This window comes from Bombus bifarius, unplaced genomic scaffold (genome assembly GCF_011952205.1).
Source record: "Bombus bifarius isolate JDL3187 unplaced genomic scaffold, Bbif_JDL3187 scf7180000007977, whole genome shotgun sequence".
In the NCBI taxonomy this organism is placed as follows: domain Eukaryota; kingdom Metazoa; phylum Arthropoda; class Insecta; order Hymenoptera; family Apidae; genus Bombus; species Bombus bifarius.
In genome coordinates, this window is record NW_022884362.1 from 5319078 (window position 1) to 5332755 (window position 13678).

The following is a 13678-nucleotide window of genomic DNA, read 5'->3' on the forward strand; positions in this document are numbered from 1 at the left end:
CCTATGGTTCACTTTGCCGTCCCACATATAAAAAATTGAAAATCGATTAGATATCGATATGATAAGGAATGCAAAAGTGGACTGGGAAGTGATTACTTGTCACACTGTTCGTACGCGCCTGACATTTACGTAATAGATCAGGCTTATGACGCAATCTGCAACGACTAACGATGATTCGCTATTCCGGGCTTACAGCTGCAGTTGCAATTAGAAGCTTAAAAGAGTTCATGGTACCACGTATCTCGATTATGTATGGATAAATGACAGCGTGCATGTTCTCTAACGTTTCCCTGTTACACGCTTGCTATTGCGACCTTCGTGTTAACGCGATAAGAATGTTGAAACTTGTACAATGTTTCGGAAGTGTTACGAGAAAACTCTAAGATCATTCGAATGATTTGAAAGAATTATCTCTCCTCAAAATAGCAGTGACATCCGTCAAAATGAAGATGATTTACGGAAATAAAGATATAGTAGCAGCAGATACGCTCAATTGGAAAAAGGAACTTATCAGCTTTAACTACTTCTTTGATATATGTACATATTCGGAAAAATACTCAGAAGAAATACGAGCAAACGATTATCGCGTTCTGCGTATCGTATGTACCTTAATCGTAAAAATATTTTTCCAAGGTAAACATAAATAAAATTCCAAGATAATAATTCTATAATTGCAATACTTCGAGTAATTTATATAGTCAGTGCACCGACTGTGACAGTTCTACGATACGTGGGGGTCAAACGAACGCGTACGAAAGATCAATGTTTGGTGGACTAACTATGTTCGACTTACCTCGACAATTGATCAATCTCTACTAGCACAACCGACGTAACGCGCGCTGCTCACGAAGAGTATTTATAGAGATGGACATTGAACATTAACCAAAACGACATTTCAACGTTTGAACCATCGGTTCACAATGCAAAACTCGACGCGTATTTTCAAAGGCGCCACGGTGGATTCTCTAAAAAAAGATATTTATAATAAGATCCCGCATATACCTAATAGATGAATCACGACTCTCTGTAGTATTAAAAGCCTTCATTCGTTGTTAGGTATTTTCTCGTGGAATTTCAACCCGTTCGGTACGCCGCAATGGCTATCCGACTTCGTTTGTCCTTCGCTCGCGACGCGAATAAATTCGTTGGATCGCGGAACAACAGGTAGAGGCTCGTTAAAATGTACATCGTGGCTGATGGTTTTATTAAATTAGCGACGAACGGTTTCTTCGTCGATTCGATTTAAAAGCAGAGGCTACAATACACGCTGGCCGCAGTCGCGAGGCAAAGTAAAGCACGCGAAGGCAGAGACGACTCGATTCCCTTGATCCAACGGCACAGCGTTCTCTGTGTCACGTGCTTCTGTATTTTACTTTTTCCCGCTTTTTCGGCTTTCTCGCTCGACCGTATTACGTTGTAACGGCACTTTAGTTAATTACCTTGGAGCACCAATGGAACCAACCCTCCACTGTACGCCCACTCTTTATGCATATCCCTCTCTACTTCGTTTCTCCTTCGAGTGGTTTTCGATACTCTTCACTTTGTACTGTCCCCGATAATTCCACTCCGTGAAGCACGATTCCAGACAGGTAAATACGAAATACGAGAAAAGAAAAATATATGTATATAAATATAAACTACATATATGTATAAAAATATAGATTTTTCTTTGGTATTTTTCCCAAAGGTCTTACCTCTACCACCCTCCCTTCGGGCCTTATCGTTCCGGTGACTCGCTTTCTTTAATTTTCCACTTGTCGTTCCACTTTCCGCTTTCTTTGTTCCATCCTAGTAGCAATCTAAAATAAACAATCTTGGATGCTACACAGTTTGCCGATAATCGATCGAATGTTTGTATAACCATAGTAAACTCGCGACTTGGAAAAATCCATCGTAACGTTGCAACAATTCGGGAAAACAATTTAAATTGCCGGATATCTTTCGACCTCGCGAGCTGTTTCGTTTATTTTACATTAAGCTCCGTTCACACGAGCCACCGTTTCATAATGCTGGATGCTCAATGTAATTTCACGCCTCTGGCATAATTCTGTTTTGCTACGAGCGATTCGACGAGATCAACGAACTCGGTTTCAATTTCTAATTTTCTTCGGTTTCAAGAGGAAAATAACGTCGTGTCGGTGGAATATTTGCGATTATCTGGATCGTTGACAAGGAACGCGCGCTGCACGCCAACCGACTCCTACATATTCCACAGAGAACTCAAAATTCGCTGACGCCCGTGGTGACACAAAATCACACGCGAGACATATATCCAGAACCAGGCCAAAGACTCGCAAGCTCGACATAATATTCCCCGAATCTCGAAATTCGCGTATCGAAACGGCTTTTATCATCTCAATGATTTGGAAGAGCGATTCTATTGATTTCTCCTCTCCTACCGATAAACCACCACAAAATACAAAGACATTAAAGTAACGAGAAAATATTTTACACCACTTGCTCTGACTAAGAAAAGAACTGGAACTAACGACAGCGAAACGAATGTCCGATCCGCGAAACAGGGTTGTGTTCCGAACTACCTAACGTTGTATTTATGAAGTCCCAGCAGCGAAGAAGCCCGCGCCATAAATTCCCCATCGAAATCTCTTAATCCCAAGCACTGAGCACCCTCGTCGCAAACGGGGGCAGTCGATAACGAATCCAGCAAATCAAAATAAACGATACCGTGCCGCGAATATCCGTCGTGGAGCGTGCCTCGAAATTGATGCCTACCGCTCTGTCCTGTTACACGAGCCAAAACGCGATAAACCTCTCGATTCAGTTTGTTCCCGTGACGTACAAATTTTCTAGAAACTCGTGATGGCCAGTGGCCTTCGTTGTGGTCGTCGGTACAAGAATAGAGAAAATTGCAACCTCTCAAATGGACCAACCATGCCAATGGTTTGCCAGAGGATGTAGGTAATTGGCTGAACCCCATCGTTCCTTCGTCCCATTCTTTATCCTTTCTTCCGTTCTTTTCTTCCTATTTTTTCTCCTTTTTTCCCCCCGTTTGTCTCTTTCCCGGCCTTTTTGTGGTCATTTTCTCATGAGGAGGAAACGTCGATGCGCACTGGAGGAAACGAAAAGGAATAGTCAGAAAGTCAGGTATTTTTTAGTTACGCACAGCGAATACAAACAAAGAGAATTCGAGCATCGGTCGGTTTGCGTTGTTTAATTCATGAATTCGCCAGCGGCAACCCGGCTGCAGTCAGGTGGGGAAAATTATCTACAAATTACCGGCAAGGACGGTGCCAAAAGCGAGGCCACGAAACGTGCTAATCTACGAACGTTTCATCGGCTCGAAACAATCTCTTTCGAAAAGGTAGAGGATGAGAGAGAAAAAAAAGCGAGAAAAAAGAAGTATTGCGTTAATCCGATGCGGAAATATCCGAGATCTGCGTTCATAATGCGCGCACGAATTGATCGGATATCCGTGATGCGAACGAACTAGCGAACCGACGCTCATATTGACTTTTAATTTAGAAGCGCGATCGCGTCGATACGATTCGGCAGATTTTATCGGGACTCGTTGCTAACTACTGTTTATCAAACACTAACGAAATCGTTCGCCTGAATACCTAACATAATTGGAGATCTCTCGGCTGGAATCGAAACACGCGTGAATTTTAACGAGAATGGCTTCCACGTGGGTTCATATTCCGCGTGCAACCTTCGCCGACGCGAGGACAAAAAGATAATACACGCGAAACAAAGACCGTTTGTGTCTAAAGTAAAAAAACTAACGCATCGCTGGATACGTTTCTATAGGTCGTTTCGAGTGAAAAATATCGCGTCAATGCGTATCCAATTCGCGATAATGTAGGAACGGTGGATAGGCAAAGAATCGACTCGATATTACGACTCACACGGATAGGTTCGGCGTTACACAAAGCTCGATGGCATCAGACTTTTTCCTTTGCAACTCCAACTTTTTCGTGCACTTCCCTTTGCCTTTCCTTTCTCATTCATTCCTGCGCATTTTCATTCCCTTTCCCCGATGCGTTTCGACCTATCTTCTTACGTTTCACACCTGCTTTGTCAAACATCTTTCATCTCGTACTCGAGAGACTAGAACGATTACTGGAAGATTGAAGTATGAAATCATTAAAACAGTCGCTCAGTAAGAATTACGATATTACGTACACGTTTCCCATCGAAACGTGTGTTTCACATACCGATATTTAGCGTATTGTTTTCTCTGATATATCCTGTAGGGGCACCTGTAGCCTGAATCGAGCTAACGTAGAGAAATTAATAATCCTCTGTGTATTCCGTTGAGAAAAGGGTGCCGGAGTATTTTCGCGAACTGCAAATGGCGCTCGGTGGCTTCTTTTTCCACGCGGTGCTTCCCTCCGTGGCGTTCCTTCTGTCCTTTTCTCACTCGTCCGCCTGGTGTTCCCTCATAAAAGTTAATAAGCCGGCTGGCTGGGTTCGTCGATCCCGTGGAAATTGCGGGAGACCAAACACGCCTTCCTCGCGACATTTTATACGTCTATTCTATTCGTCGTTACGACCAACCTTCTCCCCCCTGTTGCACTGTTTTTCACCCCCTTTCCTTGTCGTTTCTCTCTTTTTTCGCCAGTGTTTCTTCTGCTGCTCTTCCCTGTGTGCACGCGCATCTACACGCTGACACACGATCGACCCTTCCTCCTCCCCTGGAAAGGGTGACACGCGTAAAAGTAGACAAGCTCGAGTTGCAAAATCCACTCTAGCGGTGAGAACGAGCGGCTAAGCCACTTCCCGCTAATGACACTCGAACAGAACGAAATTTCTGCGGTAAAATCTCGTGAAAGTGGAGATCCTCTGTTTTTAAAAGCAGTCTATCGACGAACCAAGGTTCATCAACATTGTGCAACACGAGGCTAATGTTCTCTTAATTGTCTCTTCCGTTGCAACTGCAACTGTCTTAATTTACTCGCGTTAAGTGGTTAACAGTTGTGCTTGTATAATTATATTTAGAGCGCGTGTATACGGCGCAGTTAACGCAATGTTTATGCTCAAGATACTTGGAACTTGTTAGTTGACAGAAACGTTAAAATTCGTCTCATAGTTCATTACAACTTAGCTTACTTACTACTTGGCTGGATATTTTTTAAGAAACATAAAATATTATTCTGACGACAGGCGTCTCTGCGTCAATAGGCTCAATTAGATGTTTTAATTCGTAACTTTGCGATATAAAGGAGACTGTTCTAATTTTAACAGACAATAAAACTTTATTACTCTTTGAGAGACTCTCGGTCTGTTACGGTCAGGGCTGGAAATTTCTTCGTAGAACTATTTCACGCGATTAGTGGTACGTGACGAAATGAGCTTAACGCGTACCATCCTTTGATTCTCCCTTTCTCGTTTCTTTGATTTCACTCGGCAACGGTAACTACCATCCATTCAAAAATTTAATCCACGGGTCGCGCTTTGATCATACGACGGAATCGATGAGCATAGCCAACATCGAATCACGTCGCCCCGCGCCTCCCTGGCTCGCTTTAATCATTTAAAGGAGCTTGATTCGCTCCTTCCACTAATTCGACTAACCCCTGCGGCCGTCCAGCTGCTCGTTTCCTGCTACCATCGAATTGATCGTTTCAATTTACCAAATACAAATGTGACAAGCTTTTAATTTATTATTTAAATGATTCTCCGTTGAACGTGGCGGCACGGTAACTGCAAAAGTCATTACGGAATGAAATGCAAGTTTGCGCCGCTTATACCGCTTGTTTCTCTGTTTATACCATTTTCCTGACAAAATATCCGACGATATCACGTGGGGTTATTAAAAGCTCCGCGGCGGTAGATCGCAATTTCAATAATACCGCTTTAAGCTCGTCGCGAACATGCCTCGAAGAAGCGTCGCTTCTGGCACAGAACGGTCGCCAGCCAATTTATTATTCCGGAGGTATACAACGCACGCCCAGCTAGCCAGATGTGGCCCATCGACGCAAATTACGCGAGCCGCGACGATATTTCTCCAAAAATTGCAACGGCCACGTCGTCGTTCCACGCTCCATCTTTCGCCACCCTCGACTGTGGCGGTATCGTGCGTTTTATTAGACATTACAATAACGTATGCATGAAAATTTCAGTAAGACGCATTTCCGCAAAAATTGCGCGCAACGTTGGAACGTCCTGCTTGGATGCACGATAACAAGCGAGAGGGGAGGGGGTAGTTTTTATTAAAAACGCGCGACACGAGGAAAGGATAGGATCAACGCGATATAGCTTTATTATCGCGGCTTTTAATATCTCTCGAGAACGAGATGCGTTTAATCCGCCTGATGCTACCAGGTCGCGTAGAACGCGATCGTTGACCGGCCTTGATTTCGTTGATCTAAGTGCAATTGTGCAAAGCCGTCGAAAATCAGACTAACGCGTTAATAGAAACCGGCTAATATTTTTTCGTGGTTCAAGCGTAATCTCGTAGACCAATTACATTATTAGTAACTCCAAAGATAATATTTGTATGTATATTTATGTCGTTGTCTTAATTACTGGAGCTCGTGGCTTCCCATTGAAACATTTTTGTAAAATTACCCGCGAATGTGTTGAAATAGGCATCGATCGAATTATCAATTTACTCACAATTTTACTTTTACTACTCTTGTAATCGCAAATCTTCCATCTTGTTGCGAAAATGGACGGAAAATCAAAGAGGAAATCTTGTAACGATCGCTTGTAATGAAATCGCGTCGTATCTGCGGATTTGGCAGACGAGAGGAAAGAAATTGAAATACGAAGTAAAGAGGAATCGTAACGACACCCAGACGGAATCTGTTCCCGTTCAATTATTTTAATGCATACCGTCGGTCGCGAACCAAGAAAGCGCTTTTTTTTCTCCACAAGCAGGCCCAACGTTTGATCTTTGGTTCTCGGTAAACGTTCGAGAGTTATGCGCTCAAGAGAGAGAAGGGGAAAAACGAAAGGCAAGATCGCTGTTGGAGAAGGAAAGATGCAAAAAGAGGAAGAGAAAATCGTCACAAAGATCGAGCGGGAGAGAAAAAGAGGAGGCTAGAAACACAGGAAAATAGAGAGGGTTGCCGAGAGGCCGAAGAGACGTATGACTCCCAGGGGAAATTTAGGTGCGACCTCCATGTATCACGGAAGCTACCGTAAGTAGCTACGTAACCGACGTACGTACACAACATACCCTCGCGATCCTACATGTACGCGGGTTGTACACGCGCGGACAGAGACCACGGTTGCACGCGGCAGCCACCCTAAGTGTGCTACCAGCGATTTGCCCAATCGGGAAATCGCCGCGTAAACTGTAAACGACGCACAAAACGTTCGAGCTAGCAAATTGCTCGGCACAAAAGCGAGATTTACAGAAACCACCAAGCTACCTGGATGACAGAGAAATCGCTACACAGGGTCTAGTCTCCCCAAGGATCATACAATGTCCTTGTATCGCGCGTTTGCCGAAGGTGAAAATTGCTCGTGTCTCTCGTATTTGCTTAATGTTATGGTTTAACATGGTGTCAGAGTATCATTGAATACTTAATGCTCGGAAGAAAGGATTTCTAAAGGAGAAAATGAGCTAGCGCCGGTTACCACGTAAAAGAAATGGAAATGGAATTGGACGATTACGCCAGCAAAAACGATGACTCGCCTGGAAAGTGCATTTCTCGAAAAAATTTCCATCGGTGTAAAAGAATAGATCACGTGGCGTTGAAAAGCTCTCTTGGCGCGCTATAAAAATCCGCTATCAGATCGCTTTCCACTCGAGGGGCGTGAAGCACGTATAATGGCGGGTAGCCGCGTTTTCCACGGATGCAAACCGGTGAACGGTCTACAGCCACGCGTGCGAGTAGGTGTAAAACCGAGCAATGACTACACCCCTACACCTCCGCTGTTACTAGGAAATTCTCTCCATCTCTCTCTCCTCTTTTCATCTCTGCCATGAAACACGAATACCTTCAGCGATTTCGTTAATTTTGAACGCGCAACCAGATTTTCGGTATTCCACTCGATTTTAGATAAAATTGACCAAAGAGACGAATTTCTCCTTTTCACCCGATAAATTATTCGTGAATATCGTTTTAGCTCGACACCCACTCGAACGCCTGAGATGACCCTACAAAAAAAAATGGATATAAAATACTGTTTGCAGTTTACACCGCGTGTGTGACAGAAATGAATAATACTCGACCTCCAATGACGATAATCGGTTTTATCAGATACAAAAATAGAAGATTGGAACATCAAACGAACAGTGAACACAAAGTGAACCTCATCCCCATCGTTGGCGATAGTCTTCTTTCTTCGTCGGGCATCGAACACGAAGATTTCGTGGCTGCGAGAGAAGAGGAGAAATGGTAATAAAATCGATGCCCTGGATCTGTCGTCGGTTTGTAATTGAATCAAATTAATCACCCTCGTCGACCTCGAGTCCACACTCTTCTCATCGTTGTAGGAGCGCGCCGCTTACCATCTCCAATTAATAGCAGAAAGCTGCACGTTTCGTTGGAACTTTATAAAACGAATCCAATTACGAGCGACCGTTTGTCAAAGGCTCAAAGCCACGGAAAGTTTCACCTCGGTTCGGAAATGACGTCGCCCGCCTGTTTTTCTTCCCTCCGTCTCTGTCAATAGGAATAAACGAGAAGCCGACGGACGCGCGGCCGACCCGCCATTAGCTTTAAAAGATACTCAGAAAATCGTATAATCAAGTGTACCGTCTGTTTACCACGTCTGGCTACAGTCGATCGTGTATTTCATAAATATTCTCGGCTTGTATTGATGGAAGTTGCAAAATAAATTCATAGGATTCGTGTTAATCGGAGAAAGTCTGTTGGTGGCAAGTGTCCCCTTTCGTTGATTAAATACAAGAAAATAAATAAACGTCCTGTCAAGGATCGTCCTACATTTCGATACGGTGAACTCCTAGAGCCTCTCACCGATTCCCTAAACTAGCACGTATCACGAATCTGACCGCGAGCAATAGGGCAGCAATTCTGCCTATTTAGGTAAACATCTCGACTGCTAAATTAATTATGCTTTCTGAAAGTACATGTTATTCTATATATCGGCAATTTATGTGGATGAAGAAGTACAGGAAAGTTAACAGTCCTTGATGATCCCTTAAATGGTTCCTGGCTTTCAGAATGCACTCTTATGATACCGTAAGTAGAAAAGTGCCGTCTATACACAGACAATGCGGTATTAGAAGTTGTATAAGATGCTGTTTGTTTTTTAAACTAAGCACTGATTTAATTTTTAAAATTACGAACTTTCTCATAATGAACGAACGTCAAAATTTAACAAGAAACTTGTGATGTTATAAATGTAATAAAAATAAAAAACTGAAAATATCTGTTTAATCTATTTTCCCTATGCTCTTTACTAAACAAACTGAATGGATTTCATACAATGGTTAAAGTTTACTCGTGCTTCGTGTAGGGAAACATGTAGATTGAACACCAAAGCAAATACGAGACGCCTCTACCTCAAGGTAAATAACAATTCCCTAATTGCTGCTGAATTTATATAATAGATAGACTGAGAAACGTTGGATGTTTAATTAATAAATCAACATTTGTATTCCAAAATCATTTAACATTAAAGTAATAAATGGAATTATAATGAAAATCGATGCAACTATTCTTATCTATTCCCATTACAACTATAAGAATACGTCACATGTACTTTCAAGAAAAAAACTAATTTATTATAATAGATCAAAGATATTAAGTGGATAGATACTTTACTATGAAAATTAGTTTCTAAATATTAAAAAATATTCTTTTACCGGAATATCCCCCGATCTTTTATTATAATTAGAATGACTATATGAAATTGTAACTGATAATTATTACAGTCCTATGATACATTACAATCTTATAAACATTACATACTTTGGTTCGATATTGCCTACAAAATTGTCAGAATACATAACACTCCATGTCTTAGAATGCAATCCGTTCTTTTAACTAGGGATTGTGGCATTTACACATTATGAACAATCATTAAGATTGTATTACTTGTTAAAACCTGCTTTTTTTCATTAAAAGACGTATTAATTTATTACTAACTTCGCTTCGATTTTGCTTACATTGCAAATGCATATATATTACATGCCGTCAGGCACCTGCAATAAACAGAATTTCAAATAGTGTATATTGCAGGTAATCTATGGACGGTAGATACTAAATGCTATATGCGAATTGATTTTATATACGAGAAAATGTTACTCAAAAAACTCTTTACAATACTTTACTACATTTTTTTAAAACGTGTCAAACTAAGTGAAGAAGGAATGAGTAGTATTCCTTACACCTTATTCTACTTGAAAATGCGAGAGCATTAACAATATCTCAATTAGAAATATCAACTACACTCTTAATCTATATATATATATGTACATCAATAAGAACACATTTGCCCCATTTCACTACATTTACCTCATTTGTAATATTAGAACTACGATTTCTGGAACATAAAAATGCGAGAATACATACGTAAAGTTAGATTTTACAAATCTAAATATTAGATTGCCCTGTTGCTTTTTCAAACGAACGTTAATACTTTATGATACGAAAATGTAATAAAAACTTAGATGGTGAAAAATAACAAGAAATTTGTAACGCTTCTCAGCTTAGAAATATTATATAATATATGCTACCTGAATCTAAAAAATTTTTTAAAGTAGCTTAGGTTTATCCACGTATTGTTTGCCGTGATGGATAATAGTTGCAAATGTACCAGCTACCATAGCACCCCAAAATAGCATATACAACAAAATTTCAGTAGTATATCTCGAAGGCAAAATTACGTGAGCAACCAACATGGATGATGCAACAAGGAGTACCAAAGGGAACGTAGCATAACGCCAATTCCTTTCCGATTCCAAAGGACATTGAAGTAACGTACATTCACCATCTTGTACAATGTAGCGACCCAAGAATAAGTCCAATGAATCCTGTTAAATGAATATATTGTAACTTATCATATGCAAACAAAAATGAGAAATCTTTGAGGAAAAAAAAGTTACATACTTGTCTATAACCGTCGGTGAAATTATTTTTATAGTATCTTGTTAAAGAATTCAAACCATCTCTGATTGCACCCAATTTAGTTCGTTTACCAGTTCGAGTAAAATCTGTCTTCAATGCACCAGTACCTGAGTATTGAACACTTATAACGTCTGCATTGTCAGTCCAAATCTAGAACCAATGTGTTAAAGTTTTATGTGAAATAAGATATTTGAAATAGAAAAATGAGCACAATTAAAGTTATACTCTTACCCGTTTGAATTGTTCTTCGACGCTAGGATGATCTTCAATCTTTCTAAGGACCTGCAACCTTGGTAACACATCATTAAGAACTTTCTTTGCAATCATACTTTGAACAACATTAGTTCTATCAAGACAATCGATGCAATTGGTACGGAAAACGCCGTCTTGCGCCGATAACAGTGTTCCATCTTCCAACAATAAGAAGTAACCCATCTGTTCTAATTCGGGAGCTAATCGATCGAGTAATACATTTAACCGGTCCCATCTCAATCTTCTACATTCAGCGTGAAAATCAAAACTTTCGTACCGAACGTTCTGATTATTAATTCGTTGTACTACATTGCCGTATGCTTTTTCAAGTACAGCTTCTGGACCACGTTGATCGATCTGTATTAAAATTACGATGTTGGAATTAGAGTAGCCGTGATAAAAATTTAATTTCCTTCAATTCTGTTTATCAACTTACTAAATTTATCAATATTTGCTTCCCATAATGAAATATTTGAGTTTCAAAATGCCGTGCACAGGCAGTTTGATGATCCTCGTGAGTACTCAATTGAGGTTTAGGTTTATATTTCAAATTTGGTGCCTGATACCAGAATAAAGGAATAGACCCTCGCGTTTGTACAAAAGACATGCGATGTCCATTAAATTCAACTAGTTGCTCTGTTTCTACATAATTAGAAACATTACCAGTAGTGTCTATGCCACGTGAAAACAACCTTGTTCCTGCACGATGCACACTTCGTCTAGATACTACACCCAAATTAAATGATGTACTACCAGTTACAGTAATAGTATTTAATGATACAACTAAAGAAACATTAAGGAAGATATATATGTGTATATGTATATATCTATATAGTGTATTCTTTTCTTTCCTTTTGCTTGCAAGGATACATCCATGAATAATAGGCAGACAAAATTTATATTGCTCAGGCCTTGATGTTAGGTCTTGCAGGAGATAAGCATTCCATACAAATCTAAGGTCTGCCCTGTCATGAAGTGGCATCTGTTTGATAGGAAAAGACATAATCTATCATCAAACAACAACAACAATATACAGTGATAAAAGTGATAAAAATAATGATAACCTGTAAAAATTCAGGAGGGGTGTTTTGAAGTCTTTGCATTGTATGACTGAGATCGTATGTGTAACTAAAATAAAAATAAGGTGTATTTAATACAGATTTAATCATTTCTACATATGTCGAATTGTTTTGCACTTGTTTTTCACTAAGATGTAATGAAGATTTAGTATAGGGTATAACATCTGTCGAAACTAGTTTAAAAATCTGATGACCAGCTATTGTTCCAACTTCTGCAGCATCTGTTATCACTATAAGATATCGGCACGCTAATAGTCTTATAGTTCCTACTATACCCCATATCTTTCTACGACTTGCAGTTGATGGAATTTGACTAGCTGTACCAGCTGAAATATGAATGAAATACTTAGGAAATTTATCTTACAATAATATCAAATGCAATCTACATGTCATTAATTACCTTGCATATAAATTTGCTGACTCACTCTATCAACTACAAGCAACACTTTAGTTCCAATAGGTTCTACATAAAACTTTTCAGGTGTTATGTATCTGAAAAAACAATCAATTATCAATATAGTTAAGGAGTCACCACATGATCCTTGACTCTGACTAACTATTAATTACTTAATTTCACTAAAACAAGATGTAAGAATGATACTCACAAATATAATTTGTCATATACATCTGTGTGTAACTTCATATTGTTACCAAGTATTTTCTACAATGCGTATTATGAAAATACAAATTAACAAAAAAATTAAATACAACACAAGAGAAAAAATAATCTATAATGACAATAAAAATTATGATCTGTACATATACGCGAAGTAGATTATGATGTAAACTTAGCTAGACATTAATTATCAAACTGTTGTCAACTTAATCTTTGAATTAGCATGTTCAAACTTTGGCAAAATCGGAGTAACCTCCGCACTTATCTAGTCTCTCTTATTCTTCACGACACGATCCACTATACACTATACTTGACTATACAGTGCTGCTATTCCATGAGCGTAGCAGATGTTGAAATTTTAGGTTGTCATAGTAGCCAACATTTTCTTGTTCATGTCATCGATAACATCACCTCAATGAATAAATATGTATTTAACATTCTGCTTCGGTAAAAATATCTTGATCAAATAAAGTAGTAACTCTTAATATATATGTGCATATCAATGTATGTAGATTTGCAATTAATCAAAACGAAATTTTTAAACGAAAAATATAAAAACTCATGAATAAAATTCCAATATCATGTTGAAATTATATACCATGGTATCCGTGTATACTCAGTATTTAGATGGGGAACTCACGCCACTAACTTTAATAGATTATTGACTCTGTAATACTGCTAAATAGATGGCAGCAACGTATATTAAATTCCGATTGGATACT

The 13678-nt window shown here is 39.5% G+C and overlaps 1 protein-coding gene and 2 long non-coding RNA genes across 3 annotated transcripts; 1 reads left to right on the forward strand and 2 right to left on the reverse strand.

Moving 5' to 3' along the window:
* The first annotated feature begins 203 nt into the window (after window positions 1–203).
* LOC117204291 lies at window positions 204–1660 on the forward strand. Its single transcript, XR_004487062.1, has 2 exons — window positions 204–633; window positions 703–1660. It is a non-coding gene; the product is annotated as an uncharacterized LOC117204291 (long non-coding RNA).
* LOC117204289 lies at window positions 1384–6779 on the reverse strand. Its single transcript, XR_004487057.1, has 2 exons — window positions 3867–6779; window positions 1384–3070 (listed from the first exon to the last, which is right to left on the reverse strand). It is a non-coding gene; the product is annotated as an uncharacterized LOC117204289 (long non-coding RNA).
* A 3008-nt stretch (window positions 6780–9787) lies between these two features.
* LOC117204273 (phosphatidylinositide phosphatase SAC1) lies at window positions 9788–13534 on the reverse strand. Its single transcript, XM_033441527.1, has 8 exons — window positions 12946–13534; window positions 12741–12832; window positions 12326–12666; window positions 12132–12243; window positions 11698–12044; window positions 11241–11618; window positions 10992–11159; window positions 9788–10915 (listed from the first exon to the last, which is right to left on the reverse strand). Exons 1-8 carry the CDS (start codon window positions 12981–12983, stop codon window positions 10637–10639), a joined length of 1755 nt encoding a protein of 584 aa, XP_033297418.1. The 5' UTR covers window positions 12984–13534; the 3' UTR covers window positions 9788–10636.
* Between the last annotated feature and the right edge of the window lie 144 nt (window positions 13535–13678).